The sequence below is a fragment of the Haemorhous mexicanus genome, chromosome 4, assembly GCF_027477595.1.
Source record: "Haemorhous mexicanus isolate bHaeMex1 chromosome 4, bHaeMex1.pri, whole genome shotgun sequence".
Classification (NCBI taxonomy): domain Eukaryota; kingdom Metazoa; phylum Chordata; class Aves; order Passeriformes; family Fringillidae; genus Haemorhous; species Haemorhous mexicanus.
Window position 1 is genome coordinate 77,312,023 of NC_082344.1, and position 13,092 is coordinate 77,325,114.

Genomic DNA, 13,092 nt, shown 5'->3' on the forward strand with positions numbered 1-13,092 from the left:
TTTTTAGGCTGCTGGTGGAGTCTCCTGACGTTTTAATTTTTTTTTTTTTTTTTTGTCTCTTAAATTCCTGCCACTCTTCACAATGTCACAATTAAATGTTTAAAAATATTTCCCTTACTCATCACTGTTGTTGTTGTGGGGACTGATCATTCTCTCTCATAAGGGTTTAATTTAGAAAGTTCAGAATATCTGCTCAGAATCCCAGCTGATGTATTCACATCTTTGTGTGTGTAAACTGTGAGTAACTGAATTCTTGAAGGCATGTTGAACATTTGGAAGATGGAAAGCATTTGATCTTCCAAAACATGGATGAAGAGCCACAGGGCTTAGGCCAGCAGAAAAGCTCCTTAAGAATGTGTGATTGCTGGTAAATATCTGTTCTTCCCATGGAGGGAAACCTGGAAGATGACACCTGGGCCTTTGAAAAGTGGTGTTTGATAAAGGCTTGCTGGTATTGGAACACCTGGGAAGGGAATTCTCTTGAACCTGCCCAAGGTGTTTCCTACAGAAATTGAGCTGCAGTGAGGGGTTGCTGCAGTGCTGGCCCTAGCTGGGTCTAGGTGCAAACCTGGGCACTGCTGTGGTTTAACCTCTGCTCCTTCCCTTCTGAGGGATGTGGGACAGGATGGGAGGGTGAGAGTGGGGAAACCACTGGATTGGGATAGAGACAGGATAACAGGGAAAGGAAAAGCCACACGAGCACAGCCAGACAAGGAATTCATTCTCCACGTGGAGAATCCTGGAGTGGGTTGAGTTGGAAGGGACCCAGTGCCACCCCTGCCATGGCAGGGACACCTCCCACTGTCCCAGGTGCTCCAGCCCCAGTGTCCAACCTGGCCTTGGGCACTGCCAGGAATCCAGGGGCAGCCACAGGAAATCTGGGAATTGCTGTGCCAGGGCCTGCCCACCCTCACAGGGGACAATTCCTTCCCCATATCTGGTGTAAACCTGCCCTCCTTCAGCTTCAGACCGTTTCCCCTTGTCCCAGGTCCCTCTGCAGCCTCCTTGGAACCCCCTGTAGGCACTGGCGGGACCCTGGAGAGCCCCTGCCCACTTCCCCATCCCCAGGAGAGCTCCCTTGTGCCTGATGTCACTTGGGAGGTCAAAGCACCATCATTCCAAGTGCTCCCCTTCCTCTTCCTCAGCTCTGTCTCCTGACCGTGATCTGGGATGCCCCTCGGGTCAGCTGGCACCACCTCTCCTGGCTGTGTCCCCTCATTCCTGCAGGGATAAAGGACCATGGATTGGGATGGACAACAGGCACAGGAAATGCCTCAAATCTTCTTTCTCTTCCATGCTCTTTTAACAGGAACTGCGTGGCTTGTCCCAGCAGAGGACTTGGAATGTGAGTCGAGGAAAGAAAACCAGTGCAGTGCCAGTCCTGGCCGTGGGCCAGCCTGGTTTGAGCCCTGGAGCAGCACAAAGGCCTGGAGAGAGCCCCTGAGGGAGAAGAACTGGGAGGAGCAGCCCAGCCTGGGCCAGGGAGCAGTGACAGCCACGGGGGCTGGCAGGGGGCTGGGGCAGCCCCTGGGCAAGCTCACGCTGCAGGTGAGGCCACCCTGACCCAGGCACTGCTGGGTCACATCCTGGAATGCTCTGGCAGTCTGGCTTTCCCCAGGATACTGCCCCAGGTTATTTCCCCAGTATTTGACTTGCTCTGGTATTACAGGGGTTAAACCCCTTGGCTCCAGGAGCCAGGGGAATGTAGCTGACAGAACGTCCCACCACACTTGTTTCCATGCAGAAGCAGTACTGAGGTGTACACAGTAGGAGATCAAAATGAGTTTTATTATTCTTTCTTATTCTTTTGGGGTTTTTCCCTTTCTGGCCAGTTTATTTCCACATTGTAAACCAGAGGCTCAGAGGCTGCTGGTGTTAAGGACAGGAGTTTTATATTACACCCAGTATTGTGATGGGATTTTTCCATGCGTTGGGGTTCGTGGGGGGTGTTGTGGGTCTCCCCTGCAGCTGCCAGCCCCAGCTTGGCCAGGCAGGGTGTGTTTGTGTCCCCTCAGGAGGCCCTGGCCCTGCACCGCCCCGATTTCATCTCGCGCTCGGGGCAGCGCCTGCGGCACCTGCGGCTGCTGCGCGAGGAGAGGAGGCTGCACACGTCCCAGAGGGAAAAGCCCCTGCCTCCCCAGAGGGAAAAGCTGCTGCCACCCCAGAGGGAAAAGCCCCTGCCACCCCAGAGGGAGCAGCTGCTGCCACCCCAGCAGCTGTTGCAGCCTGCAGGGAGGAGGAAGGACTGCAGGACTGCAAATCACCTGGTGTCCAACCGAGGTACTTCAGGGCTCTGTTTGAACTCCACGTTATGCTTCAGGGTGTATTTATTCACTATGTATTGCTCCTAAAGCCATTACAGTTATTTAACCCTGTTGTCTGTAAGATCTTATAAAGAGTTTTTTGTAAGAACTTCTACAAAACTTACAAAGGACCCAAATTGTTGCAGTAACAAACTCGTTCATTGTTCCCTTCTCCCAAAATCTTCCCTTCAGGTTTCCTGATGAGAGAAAAAAGAAGAGCAATTCCCAAGCATGAAATGTTTCAAAGATCTAAAAGGTAAAGTTCAGGGAATTTTATTTCATGTGCATCAGTGCCCTGGGTAGGGGAGAGCTTTGAATCCTGTCTGCAGTCAGAGAACTGAGTGTGCAAATAATTCAGCTTTTTCAGTGAGAAATGCAGGTGCCTTATCAGAGGGAGAGATGTCCTACTTGGAAGTTCCAAATAACAAAATCATTTCTGTAGCTAAACCTAGGATTCTGCTGCAGTGTCAGCCATCCACAGCAAACTGGGTCCCACCTGGAGAGGGAATGGGCTGGGGGACACTGGAGCATCTGAGGAAGCTCACAAATTACCAAAGTGGGTAATTGGGGCAGCAGTGAGGCAGCATTCCCCCAAAGGAAGAGGCTTTCTATGGAAATAATCACGCCAAGGGAATGCAGAGACTTTTACCCTTGGAGAAACCACCTTAGGGTAGGGTTTGTGTTATTTCTGACTGCAGGAATTCATCTGTGCCCAGCACACTCCCTTGGATTTAGCCTTGGAACAGCTGTGCTGCAGAGGGGACATGGGGAGGGATAGTAAAAAATGGGAGTTCACTGCAGCTGAATTTTGCTGTGAATGGGATGGGAAGTGCTGGGCTGGGACCAGCAGAGGTGTCAGAGCCTGAAATAGTCCCAGGTTGGTTGGGATGAGGTCTGAGCAGCCTGCTCCAGCCTTGGAATTAACCCTGCTTTGAGCAGGAGCTTGGTGGCCTCCAGAGGTTTCTGCCAACCTTGGTTTCTCTGTGATTCCACCAAACACCTGCTGGAATAGACAATATAGAAAATAAACCCCTTGGTGATTTTTAATGATTTCAGTGATTTTCATGATACATTTTAATGATTTTTAGCATGTAAGAGTATTCTTAGGGTGTGTGGGGAAGGTGTTCCTGCCCATGGCAGGGGTGGCACTGCATGGGCTTGGAGGTCCTTCCAACCCAAACCATTCCAGGACTGAAGGAAAGCTTGGGGAAGCATCAGCACAGGAGAAGACAAAGCAGGGCAACACTACTGAAAACACTGGAATTTTGGAAATGCCTAAAAAGCTTCAGTGAGGTGATTGCTGTGCTGAACTGCCATGGCTGGAGGGGCACGGGGCTGTCCTGGGCTGGGGACACCGGGGACATTGAGCTCCAGCTGGGTCACCACAGCTGGGCAGAGCTACAGGTGCTGCTCTGGGGAGGTGCTGGGGCAGGAGAGGCATTGCAGGGACAGGAGTGGGGCAGTTCCAGGGGCAGGAAAAGTGTTCCAGGGGCAGCAGAGCCATGCCAGGGGCAGCAGAGCCATCCCAGGGGCAGCAGAGCCATCCCAGGGGCAGCAGAGCCATCCCAGGGATAGCAGAGCCATCCCAGGGGCAGCAGAGCCATCCCAGGGGCAGCAGAGCCACTCCAGGGATAGCAGAGCCATTCCATGGGCAGCAGAGCCATCCCAGGGATAGCAGAGCCATTCCATGGGCAGCAGAGCCATCCCAGGGATAGCAGAGCCATCCCAGGGATAGCAGAGCCATTCCATGGGCAGCAGAGCCGTCCCAGGGGCAGCAGAGCCATCTCATGGGCAGCAGAGCCATCCCATGGGCAGCAGAGCCATCCCAGGGGCAGCAGAGCCATCCCATGGGCAGCAGAGCCATCCCAGGGGCAGCAGAGCCATCCCATGGGCAGCAGAGCCATCCCAGGGGCAGCAGAGCTATCCCAGGGGCAGCAGAGCCACTCCAGGGGCAGCAGAGCCATCCCAGGGGCAGCAGAGCCATCCCAGGGGCAGCAGAGCCACTCCATGGGGCAGCAGAGCCACTCCATGGGGCAGCAGAGCCATCCCAGGGGCAGCAGAGCCATCCCAGGGGCAGGAATTCCCAAGCTCAGTGCTGCTGGGGATTCCCCAGTGGGACAGCAGCAAACTGCAAACACAGGGATGTGCTTGGCCAGCAGCCCTTAGGGATGTGGGGATAAAGCAGGGGATGTGTGTTGCAATAAAGCAGATAGGATTCAGTTTCTTCATGCAGGCAGAATAAAACTCATATTGAAATAAATTAATAAATAAAGCAAATAAATAAATAAAGCAAATATATAAATAAATAAAGCAAATATATAAATATAAAATTAGTTTAAATATAAAAATAAATATACGTAAATAAAGCTTATACTTAAACAGTTTTGAAGATATTGTATTTGGCTCTAATTGGTTAGTAACCTTAACACTCAGTCATTGGTTAGAAGGTGCCTGTGTATGTATGTGTTAATGCTTTTTTTCTTCAGGTGTTTGCATTTTTTCTTTGTAGATTCTCAAAGGACAGATCTTTTGTTATAACTTTTTTCTTTACAAGAATAAGTTGTTGTGCAAACTTGATTCTCAATCTAATTTTTTCACATAAGAACTTACAAGCTAGCTGCTAGTTTAGCTAAAGTAGCAGGTCCTAAACCATATTTTATAGGGCTTTTCTTGTCTAATATTGTGTACAGCAGCTGTGGTTTTTAGTGTCAGGCAGTTTCACATCTCTGGTTTTGCCTTTCCTCTCCTGCCAGGATGTATGAGCAGCTCCCCGAGGTGAGGAGGAAGAGGGAGGAGGAGCAGAGGAGGCAGGAGTACAGCTCCTACCGCCTGAGGGCTCAGCTCTACAAAACTGTGAGTGCAGCACCCCCCTGGGCTCAGCTCTACAAAACTGTGAGTGCAGCACCCCCCTGGGCTCAGTTTAACAAACCTGGGAGTGCAGCACCCCCCTGGGCTCAGCTCTACAAAACTGGGAGTGCAGCACCCCCCTGGGCTCAGCTCTACAAAACTGGGAGTGCAGCACCCCCCTGGGCTCAGTTTAACAAAACTGGGAGTGCAGCACCCCCCTGGGCTCAGTTTAACAAACCTGGGAGTGCAGCACCCCCCTGGGCTCAGCTCTACAAAACTGTGAGTGCAGCACCCCCCTGGGCTCAGCTCTACAAAACTGGGAGTGCAGCACCCCCCTGGGCTGAGTTTGACAAAACTGGGAGTGCAGCACCCCCCTGGGCCCAGCTCTACAAAACTGGGAGTGCAGCACCCCCCTGGGCTGAGTTTGACAAAACTGGGAGTGCAGCACCCCCTGGGCTCAGCTCTACAAATCTGGGGGTGCAGCACCCCCCTGGGCTCAGCTTAACAAACCTGGGAGTGCAGCACCCCCCTGGGCTCAGCTCTACCAAACTGGGAGTGCAGCACCCCCCTGGGCTCAGCTTAACAAAACTGGGGGTGTCCCTCCCCTCGGGGTCAGCCCTACAAACCTGGGAGTGCCCCCTGTCACAATGGAGATGGACAAAGTCACCTGTTCCTCAGGCAGAATAGCCAAATCTCTGTTCACATAGCTCATGTTTTATTATATTTATTTATTTTTTATATATCTATATCTATATCTATAGATATAGATAGATATATCTCTATTATAAATCTTAATATATATAATAAAATATATATTCTAATATTAGATATTTATATAACATATATTTTTATATTGTAAATATATTTTTATATAGAATATATATTTCATATATATTTTCATAAATATAAATATATAAAAGAAATATAATATAAAATATATATTTATTATATACTTATGTAATTATATATTATGTAAATATATACTTTATTCTATTTATATGTTATCAGAAGGCACCATGCCTGTATCTGGCTGGTGAGCAGTTCAGTGACACTCAGCTCACTGGCTGGCAATGGCTGTGCAGGTGTCCCTCAAACCTTTCTCCTTCCAGGTGTGTTCACATCCTTGTCTCCTGGGGAGTGAATGTTTCCCAGGGGTAGAACTTTCCTCCCCACAGGAGTGAGCTCTCTTCTCACAAGAATAGATTGTTTTGCTAACTGATTGTCACTATTGTAATTCTTATCTCACAGTAACAAGGCCAGATTTTAGAAGGTTTTTTAATAAGGTTTTACCTGTATGTGACACCCCCTGCCCTCTGGAGCACCAGGTTCCCTCAGGGAGTCCCAGACACAGGGATCTGCTGAGGGGTCCCTGCCTGAACAGCCAGGTGGCTGCTGGGGAAGGAGGAGCCTCCCCTGAAATGGAGAATGGAAACCCCTCCCTCTGAATTGCTGTAATTTGGAAATTAGGGGGCTCTCAGGCAAAGGTGTGGGAATAGGAGTAACAGTTCTTTACTGGGAAATTAGAAATACAAATGCAATACAAAAAACCCACTGCCAGAGTCAGACAGGCCCTGAGCCCCTGTGGGTCAGGGTGGTGGCACAGTCCCATCCCAGGGGGGCTCAGGGTGGTGGCACAGTCCCATCCCAGGGGGCTCAGGGTGGTGGCACAGTCCCATCCCAGGGGGGCTCAGGGTGGTGGCACAGTCCCATCCCAGGGGGGCTCAGGGTGGTGGCACAGTCCCATCCCAGGGTGGTGGCACAGTCCCATCCCAGGGGGGCTCAGGGTGGGGGCACAGTCCCATCCCAGGAGGGCTCAGGGTGGTGGCACAGTCCCATCCCAGGGGGGCTCAGGGTGGTGGCACAGTCCCATCCCAGGGGGGCTCAGCCCTCCTGCAGTGCCAGCTGTGCTTCTGCTGGAGCAGGGATCCTGCACAAGGGGGGAGTTTTCCTCTGCAGCTCCAGGGCTGCTGGAGATGGGCCTGCTCTCCCTCTGGGAATGCAGGGCAGCAGAAAGCTGCTCCTCTGGGAATGCAGTGGGCAAAGGCTGCTGGGCTGTTCCAGGTCAGATTGGATCCAGGTAGGAATGCTTGGCTCCTCCCCTGGGCAGAGCATCTCCCCATGGGATGCTGGAATTTGATCAGCACTGCAGGGACACTCAGTGGCCACGGACAGCAGATAATTAATAATTAATGGCCCATTGACAGCAGAGATCTCCTGGAGGGAGGATTGGTTGTGGAACAGATAAAGGAACTGCCCCATGAGCAGCAGATAGCTGCCCACCTCTGACAGGTGGAATACACACCCTCAGCCACACCTTACAGCCCAGGGCACTGCAGTGCAGTGCTGGGCTGCAGGGGGTGCCCAGGTGTGTTCCATTCATCAGCCAAGCTCTGCTCCACCTCTCCTTTCCTGAAATCCTCCCATTCCGTGGAAAAATGGCTCAGAAGGTGGAGCAGGTGAAATGATACAAACAAGGGCTTGTGCAGGGCCTGGGGTGGAACAGAGGGGTCTTGGAGCACATCCCAGGAAGGACAAGTGTCCTTGAGGCTGCTGGGTTTGCTCTCCTGTGCCCTGGTGGATGGATTTGGCTCAGGGGATTCCCAGCTGTGCCTAACAAAGCCTGGAGTCAGCCTTAATTTATCCAGTCTAGAGCTTGCAGTCCTGGTGGAGGGTCACCTCTGAGGGTTCCAGCAGTTCCTGTGTGCCCAGCACTGGCCCTGGGAAGCTGTGGGATAAAGCAGTGTCTCTGAGCATGGACAGGCACTGCAACTAAAACTGGCCTTTTCTTTAACTCTGGGTCTTAAACTTGCCCTCCAGTTTCAGTGTTAAACTCCTGGAGTATTCCAGAGCTGGAGTGATAGGCTTGGCTACTGCTGGGAACAGCAGTCGTTGGATTTTCAAAGTCAGCACTTGTAATGTATTCTGTAAAACATCTTCCTACTCTGATTTGGGGGATTTACCACTAGAAAGACTTTAATTTGTTGCTATACTTGGGCAGGGTATTTTCAGGACATTTTTTTCCTCTGGTCTGAGAATTCCAGATGCTGGTACAGTAAAGTTTGAGGAATTAATGAGTTCTGGCAGTCACTGACTTGGAGTGGCAGAGTGGGCTGGAAGCAGGGAGGAAACAGGATCAGAACTTTTGCACATAAATATGGGTTTGATTGGAAGGGAGGTGATGATTCATGGCAGTAAATAATTCCAGTGCTTTAGTTCTCCCTGCTGGTGCAGAAAAGCTGCTGTAAATCTGGGAATGGCTTGGTGAGGATGGGCTGAGAGAACCAGCTTCTGGGTGAGGCTCACTGTGCCTGAAAAATCAACCCCAGATTTTGTGGAATGGCTCCAAAAATGGGACAGAGCTCTGGGGGAAGGAAGGAGCTGCTCCAGGAGCTCCATGAGCTGTGGGATGGGGACATTCAGGGACCCCCCGTGCCTCAGGCTGCTCCAGGGATCTGTGCCAGGGCTGGGAAGGGCTGGTGTGGAGCATCTCCTTTGGCATTTATGCAGGGAAAACGTGGGAAAGGAGGCACAGCTCTGGGTGGGGCTGGGCACAGCCCCTGTGTGCCCTGACCACCACGGGGCCTGTCCCAAAAATCAGAGCCAGGGAGTCACTGAGGATGGAAAATCCCTCTGAGCCCATCCAGTCCAACCTTCCCCAGCAGTGCCAGGGCCACCACTGCCCTGTCCCCAAGGGCCACAGGGATGGGCACTCCAAACCTCCCTGGGCACTTCCAGGGCCTGAGCCCCTTTTCCATGGAGAAACTCCTGGGATGCCCACCCAGACCCTCCCCTGAGGCCATTCCTTGTGTCCTCCTGTCCCTGTTCCCTGGAGCAGAGCCCGACCCCCCCGGCTGTCCCCTCCTGGCAGGAGCTGTGCAGAGCCACAAGGTCCCCCTGAGCCTCCTCTGCTCCAGGCTGAGCCCCTGCCCAGCTCCTCAGGGATTCTCCAGCCCCTGCCCAGCTCCCTCAGGGATTCTCCAGCCCCTGCCCAGCTCCCTCAGGGATTCTCCAGCCCCTGCCCAGCTCCCTCAGGGATTCTCCAGCCCCTTCCCAGCTCCCTCAGGGATTCTCCAGCCCCTTCCCAGCTCCCTCAGGGATTCTCCAGCCCCTGCCCAGCTCCCTCAGGGATTCTCCAGCCCCTTCCCAGCTCCCTCAGGGGTTCTCCAGCCCCTTCCCCAAGGCTTTGAGGGCTCACAGGCTGTGATTAAAGTTTGGGCAAGGAAGCAATGGATGGATGAATGAATCCCATCCCAGTGGGACACCTCCCACTGCTCCAGGCTGCTCCAAGCCCCAGTGTCCAGCCTGGCCTGGGACACTGCCAGTCTCCAAGGGACAATCTCAGTGTCCAGGCTGAGGGATGAGATGCAGCTGAGTTTATTTGACTCAAAATAAGACCCCAAATTAGTGAATACACATGAACAAAATCTGCTTCCCCTTGTAGAGCAGAGTGCAAATATCCCTGCAGGGCCCCGGGAGGTGGGGGGCTGTCAGGGCTGGTCTCAAGGCATTTCTGTGACAGTTTGGGCAGCTCACTGAAGGGAAAAGAGGAAAATAAGAAGTTTTGTTGGCACTGAGTGAGCGGGGAACAACATGGGCCCATCTAGAACTGGAGCCATAAAAATCCCTGGGCTGGAGTGCACAGACATTCTTGACCTGTCAAATCGTTCAATACTTCTCTTTATTAAGATAGCAAAGTTATTTTTATCACAGGGTGCACGTGGATCTGGGCTGAGGCTCTGTCCCAGCAGCCCTTTGCTTTTGTGCTTTTAATTTCAAATAGGGCATAAAATCATCCCAGTCAGATCAGGGGACAGGGAGTGCCCTGGAATTTTGCACTCTAGTGGGAGCACATTCTGATCTGATGGCAGCAGCAATCAGAACTTTCAGCCCCACTGAAGCAGAAATGAATTTTCTGAGTTTATCAAATCCAGATTGGTTCCAGTACTGAGGCTCTTCCACGAGGGGGAGCGAGTTTGTGATCCCAGAGAAGTGCAGGGAGCTCCTGGAAGGAGCAGCAGCTGATGGGCACTCCCCCTCCGGGATTCCAGAGCAATCTGTGCAGAGAACCTGTGCTCAGCATTTCAGTTTTCAAAGCACTAAACTCACCCGTGTGCCTCTGTTTTTCCCTCAGAAGATCACCAGCCGTGTCCTGGGGAAGAAGGTGTCCTGGAGCTGACCTCAGCCAGGCTGGGCTGAGCACAGCCAGCACTGGCACAGGGAGAAGGCACTAACTGCTTCTGCAGCCCCACATTGTGCTCCCGGGTCCCTGCTGTGCTCACTGGGCCTGCCCCACGTAAGAATCAGGGATTTGGGGGAGTGTCAGGGTTTTAAATAAATAGCTGGGCTTTTATAGTGGTGTTAGGCACTTCCAGAGGAAACACAGACTGGAAAAACTTGGTTCATAACATATTTATATCTCTCTGATTGGAATAGCAGTTTTATATATTTATTTTCAATGAGTTTTAACAAGGATTTTAAAATTTTTTTTAATTCCTGTCTCAGTGTAGAAAATTCATGTTCTTGTTATGTTTTGTACTTCAATAAAACAGCAGAGTTGTAATAACTGCTGCAGCTGTGTTTGTGTAGGGACCAGGAGGGGCTGAGCAGAGACACTTGTGGTGGTGCTGGAGCTTTTAGGGCTTTCCTGGGAGAATCCCTGGCTTTTAGTTGATGGTTTGTCCTGCCAGGGTCCCTGGCTGTGCCCTGGGCCAGCATCACTGAAAAGATGCAGGGCAGAGAGGTTTGTGAAATGCTCAAGTTTCATCTGATCATCACCAAGCAGTTCATAGGATGGATAAACAGGAAAAGACATCTGAGGAAAACAGAGTGGGTGTGAGCTGTGGCTTCCTATGTTCTCTGCCTCAGATGTTTGTGGCAATCCAGCTCAAAACAGCTGGGAGGGAACACCCACTGCTGGGAGGGCTGGGCACCCCTGGAGGTGGAAGGTTCTGGAGAGACCCCCCAGGGCCTGGAGGGGCTCCAGGAGAGCTGGAGAGGGACTGGGGACAAGGGACAGAGGGACAGGAGCCAGGTAATGGCTGCCACTGGGAAAGGGGAGATTGGGCTGGGATCTTGGCAAGGAATTGCTGGCTGGGAGGGTGGGCAGGGGCTGGGCTGGAATTCCCAGAGCAGCTGGGGCTGCCCCTGGATCCCTGGCAGTGCCCAAGGCCAGGTTGGACACTGGGACAGTGGGAGGTGTCCCTGCCATGGCAGGGCTGGCACTGGGTGGGATTTAGGGTCCCTCCTGATCCAAACCATTCCAGATTCCTGGATCTGGTCAGGCCTCAGAAATGGAAGTTAAAGTGCAGATTACAAATAACACCATCCCATGGCTGGGCTACATCAGCTCAGACTGTGGCTCCTCTTCTCAGCCCTTCCCACCTCCCAAAACCCAGTTTTACCTGTTTATCACAGCACCAGCCTCCTGTGGGATGAGGAGCTCAGAGCCCATCCAGTGCCACCCCCTGCCCTGTCAGCCTGGCCTGGAGCTGCAGTTTGCTCCTTCCACTGCCTTGGCATCAGCTGGGATGGAATTGCTGCCTTGCCTCTGGAGTTTGGTTCTGTGGCTGGAAATGAGCTTTGTGTGAAGCAAAAGGTGCTGAGTGTGCTGGGGCTGAGCTCTCTGATGGGTTCTGAGACACACAGGATGGGTTTGTTCCCTGGGAGAGGGGGCTGGGGCTGCTGGAGCCCCAACGAGCTCCTGCCTCCCTTGGAGCTCGCTCAAGGCCACTCAGCTGCTTGTTTGTGCCTTTGAGCTTTCAGTGAGGAGATGAAGGGAGCTGGGGGCCTTGCTGCTCCAAACTCCCTCTGAGACCCAGCCCAGTGCTCCCCAGCACTGCCAGGGCCACCCCTGAGCCGTGTCCCCAGGTGCCACATCCACAGGGTTGTGAAATCCCTCCAAGGATGGGGGCTCCAGGGCTGGACAAACCTTAGGGGGATGGAATTGCCCCCAGAGCTGCTGGTGGGGGTGTTCCCATCCATCCTGCCCTGACGTGTCCGTGGGGAGGCTCCTGAGCTGCCCCTGCCCTGCTGCAGGGCTGTCCCTGCCCTCAGGTGGGTGCAGCTCCTGTGCATGCAGAGCTCCCTTTCAGTGTTTACAGCTCTGGGAAGGAGTGTTGACATTTGCAGTCACTGCTGCCAGCACACCAGACTGCTTTCCAAAAGCTCAGGAAACTGGGCTTGTCTTGTGCTGGTTCCAGAGTGGAGTCATCCCCTCCAAATCCACTGTACACAGACTTCTGGGGTCAATCCTGGAAGGGGAGTCAGGGCAGGACTGGTGTTTTTCAACACTGTTGGAGCAGATTTGTGCTCTCAGTTATTCAGAATTGCCCTTTGATCAGCAGCACCCCCCAGGGATTGCTGTGTAGGACAGATGTGTGTCCACAGCCTGACCTGCAGCTGGGAAACCTCCTGGATGAGATAGAAAGGAAGGAAATGGAAAAGAGGTGTAAAAATCCTCTTTTTGCTTTGAAATGTGCTTTATTTCAAAATGAGAGGCATTTTTCCCCTTCAGAAGCACCTTCCATTTCTTCCTTTATGACCATTTCCACTTGTTCTTCCTTTGTGCTGTAAGTTCCATCCCGAGGGAATCAGTCCTGACCCTCCTCTCTGGGGGCAGCCCTGTGGGGGCTTGGGGGTCCTTCCTGTGGAGAACCCCATTCCAGCTGGTTTGGGTGTTTCTGGAGCCCCTCTCCAGGGGGTTTGGGTGTTTCTGGAACCCCTCCCATGGAGAGCCCCTCTCCAGCAGGTTTGGATCCTTTTGGAGCCCCTCTCCAGGAGGTTTGGGTGTTTCTGGAGCCCCTCTCCAGGAGGTTTGGGTGTTTCTGGAACCCCTCTCCAGCAGGTTTGGGTGTTTCTGGAACCCCTCTCCAGCAGGTTTGGGTTTCTGGAACCCCTCACCAGGAGGTTTGGGTGTTTCTGGAACCCCTCTCCAGCAGGTTTG

The 13,092-nt window shown here is 52.6% G+C and overlaps 1 protein-coding gene across 6 annotated transcripts in view; it reads left to right on the forward strand.

Moving 5' to 3' along the window:
* Window positions 1-10,713, forward strand: part of ALMS1 (ALMS1 centrosome and basal body associated protein) — a 60,333-nt gene extending 49,620 nt beyond the window's left edge. For 2 of the 6 annotated variants that reach the window (XM_059845584.1, XM_059845590.1), the window contains 5 exons: window positions 1,310-1,548; window positions 2,016-2,280; window positions 2,496-2,559; window positions 5,057-5,195; window positions 10,282-10,713. In XM_059845584.1, coding sequence (XP_059701567.1) covers window positions 1,310-1,548; window positions 2,016-2,280; window positions 2,496-2,559; window positions 5,057-5,195; window positions 10,282-10,326 — 752 coding nt within the window. In that variant the 3' untranslated portion in view covers window positions 10,327-10,713. Of the gene's footprint in view, window positions 1-1,309; window positions 1,549-2,015; window positions 2,281-2,495; window positions 2,560-3,492; window positions 4,078-5,056; window positions 5,196-10,281 lie in introns of those variants that run through there. The other 4 variants (XM_059845585.1, XM_059845587.1, XM_059845588.1 and 1 more) reach the window with 4 other exon arrangements.
* Window positions 10,714-13,092: the final 2,379 nt, after the last annotated feature.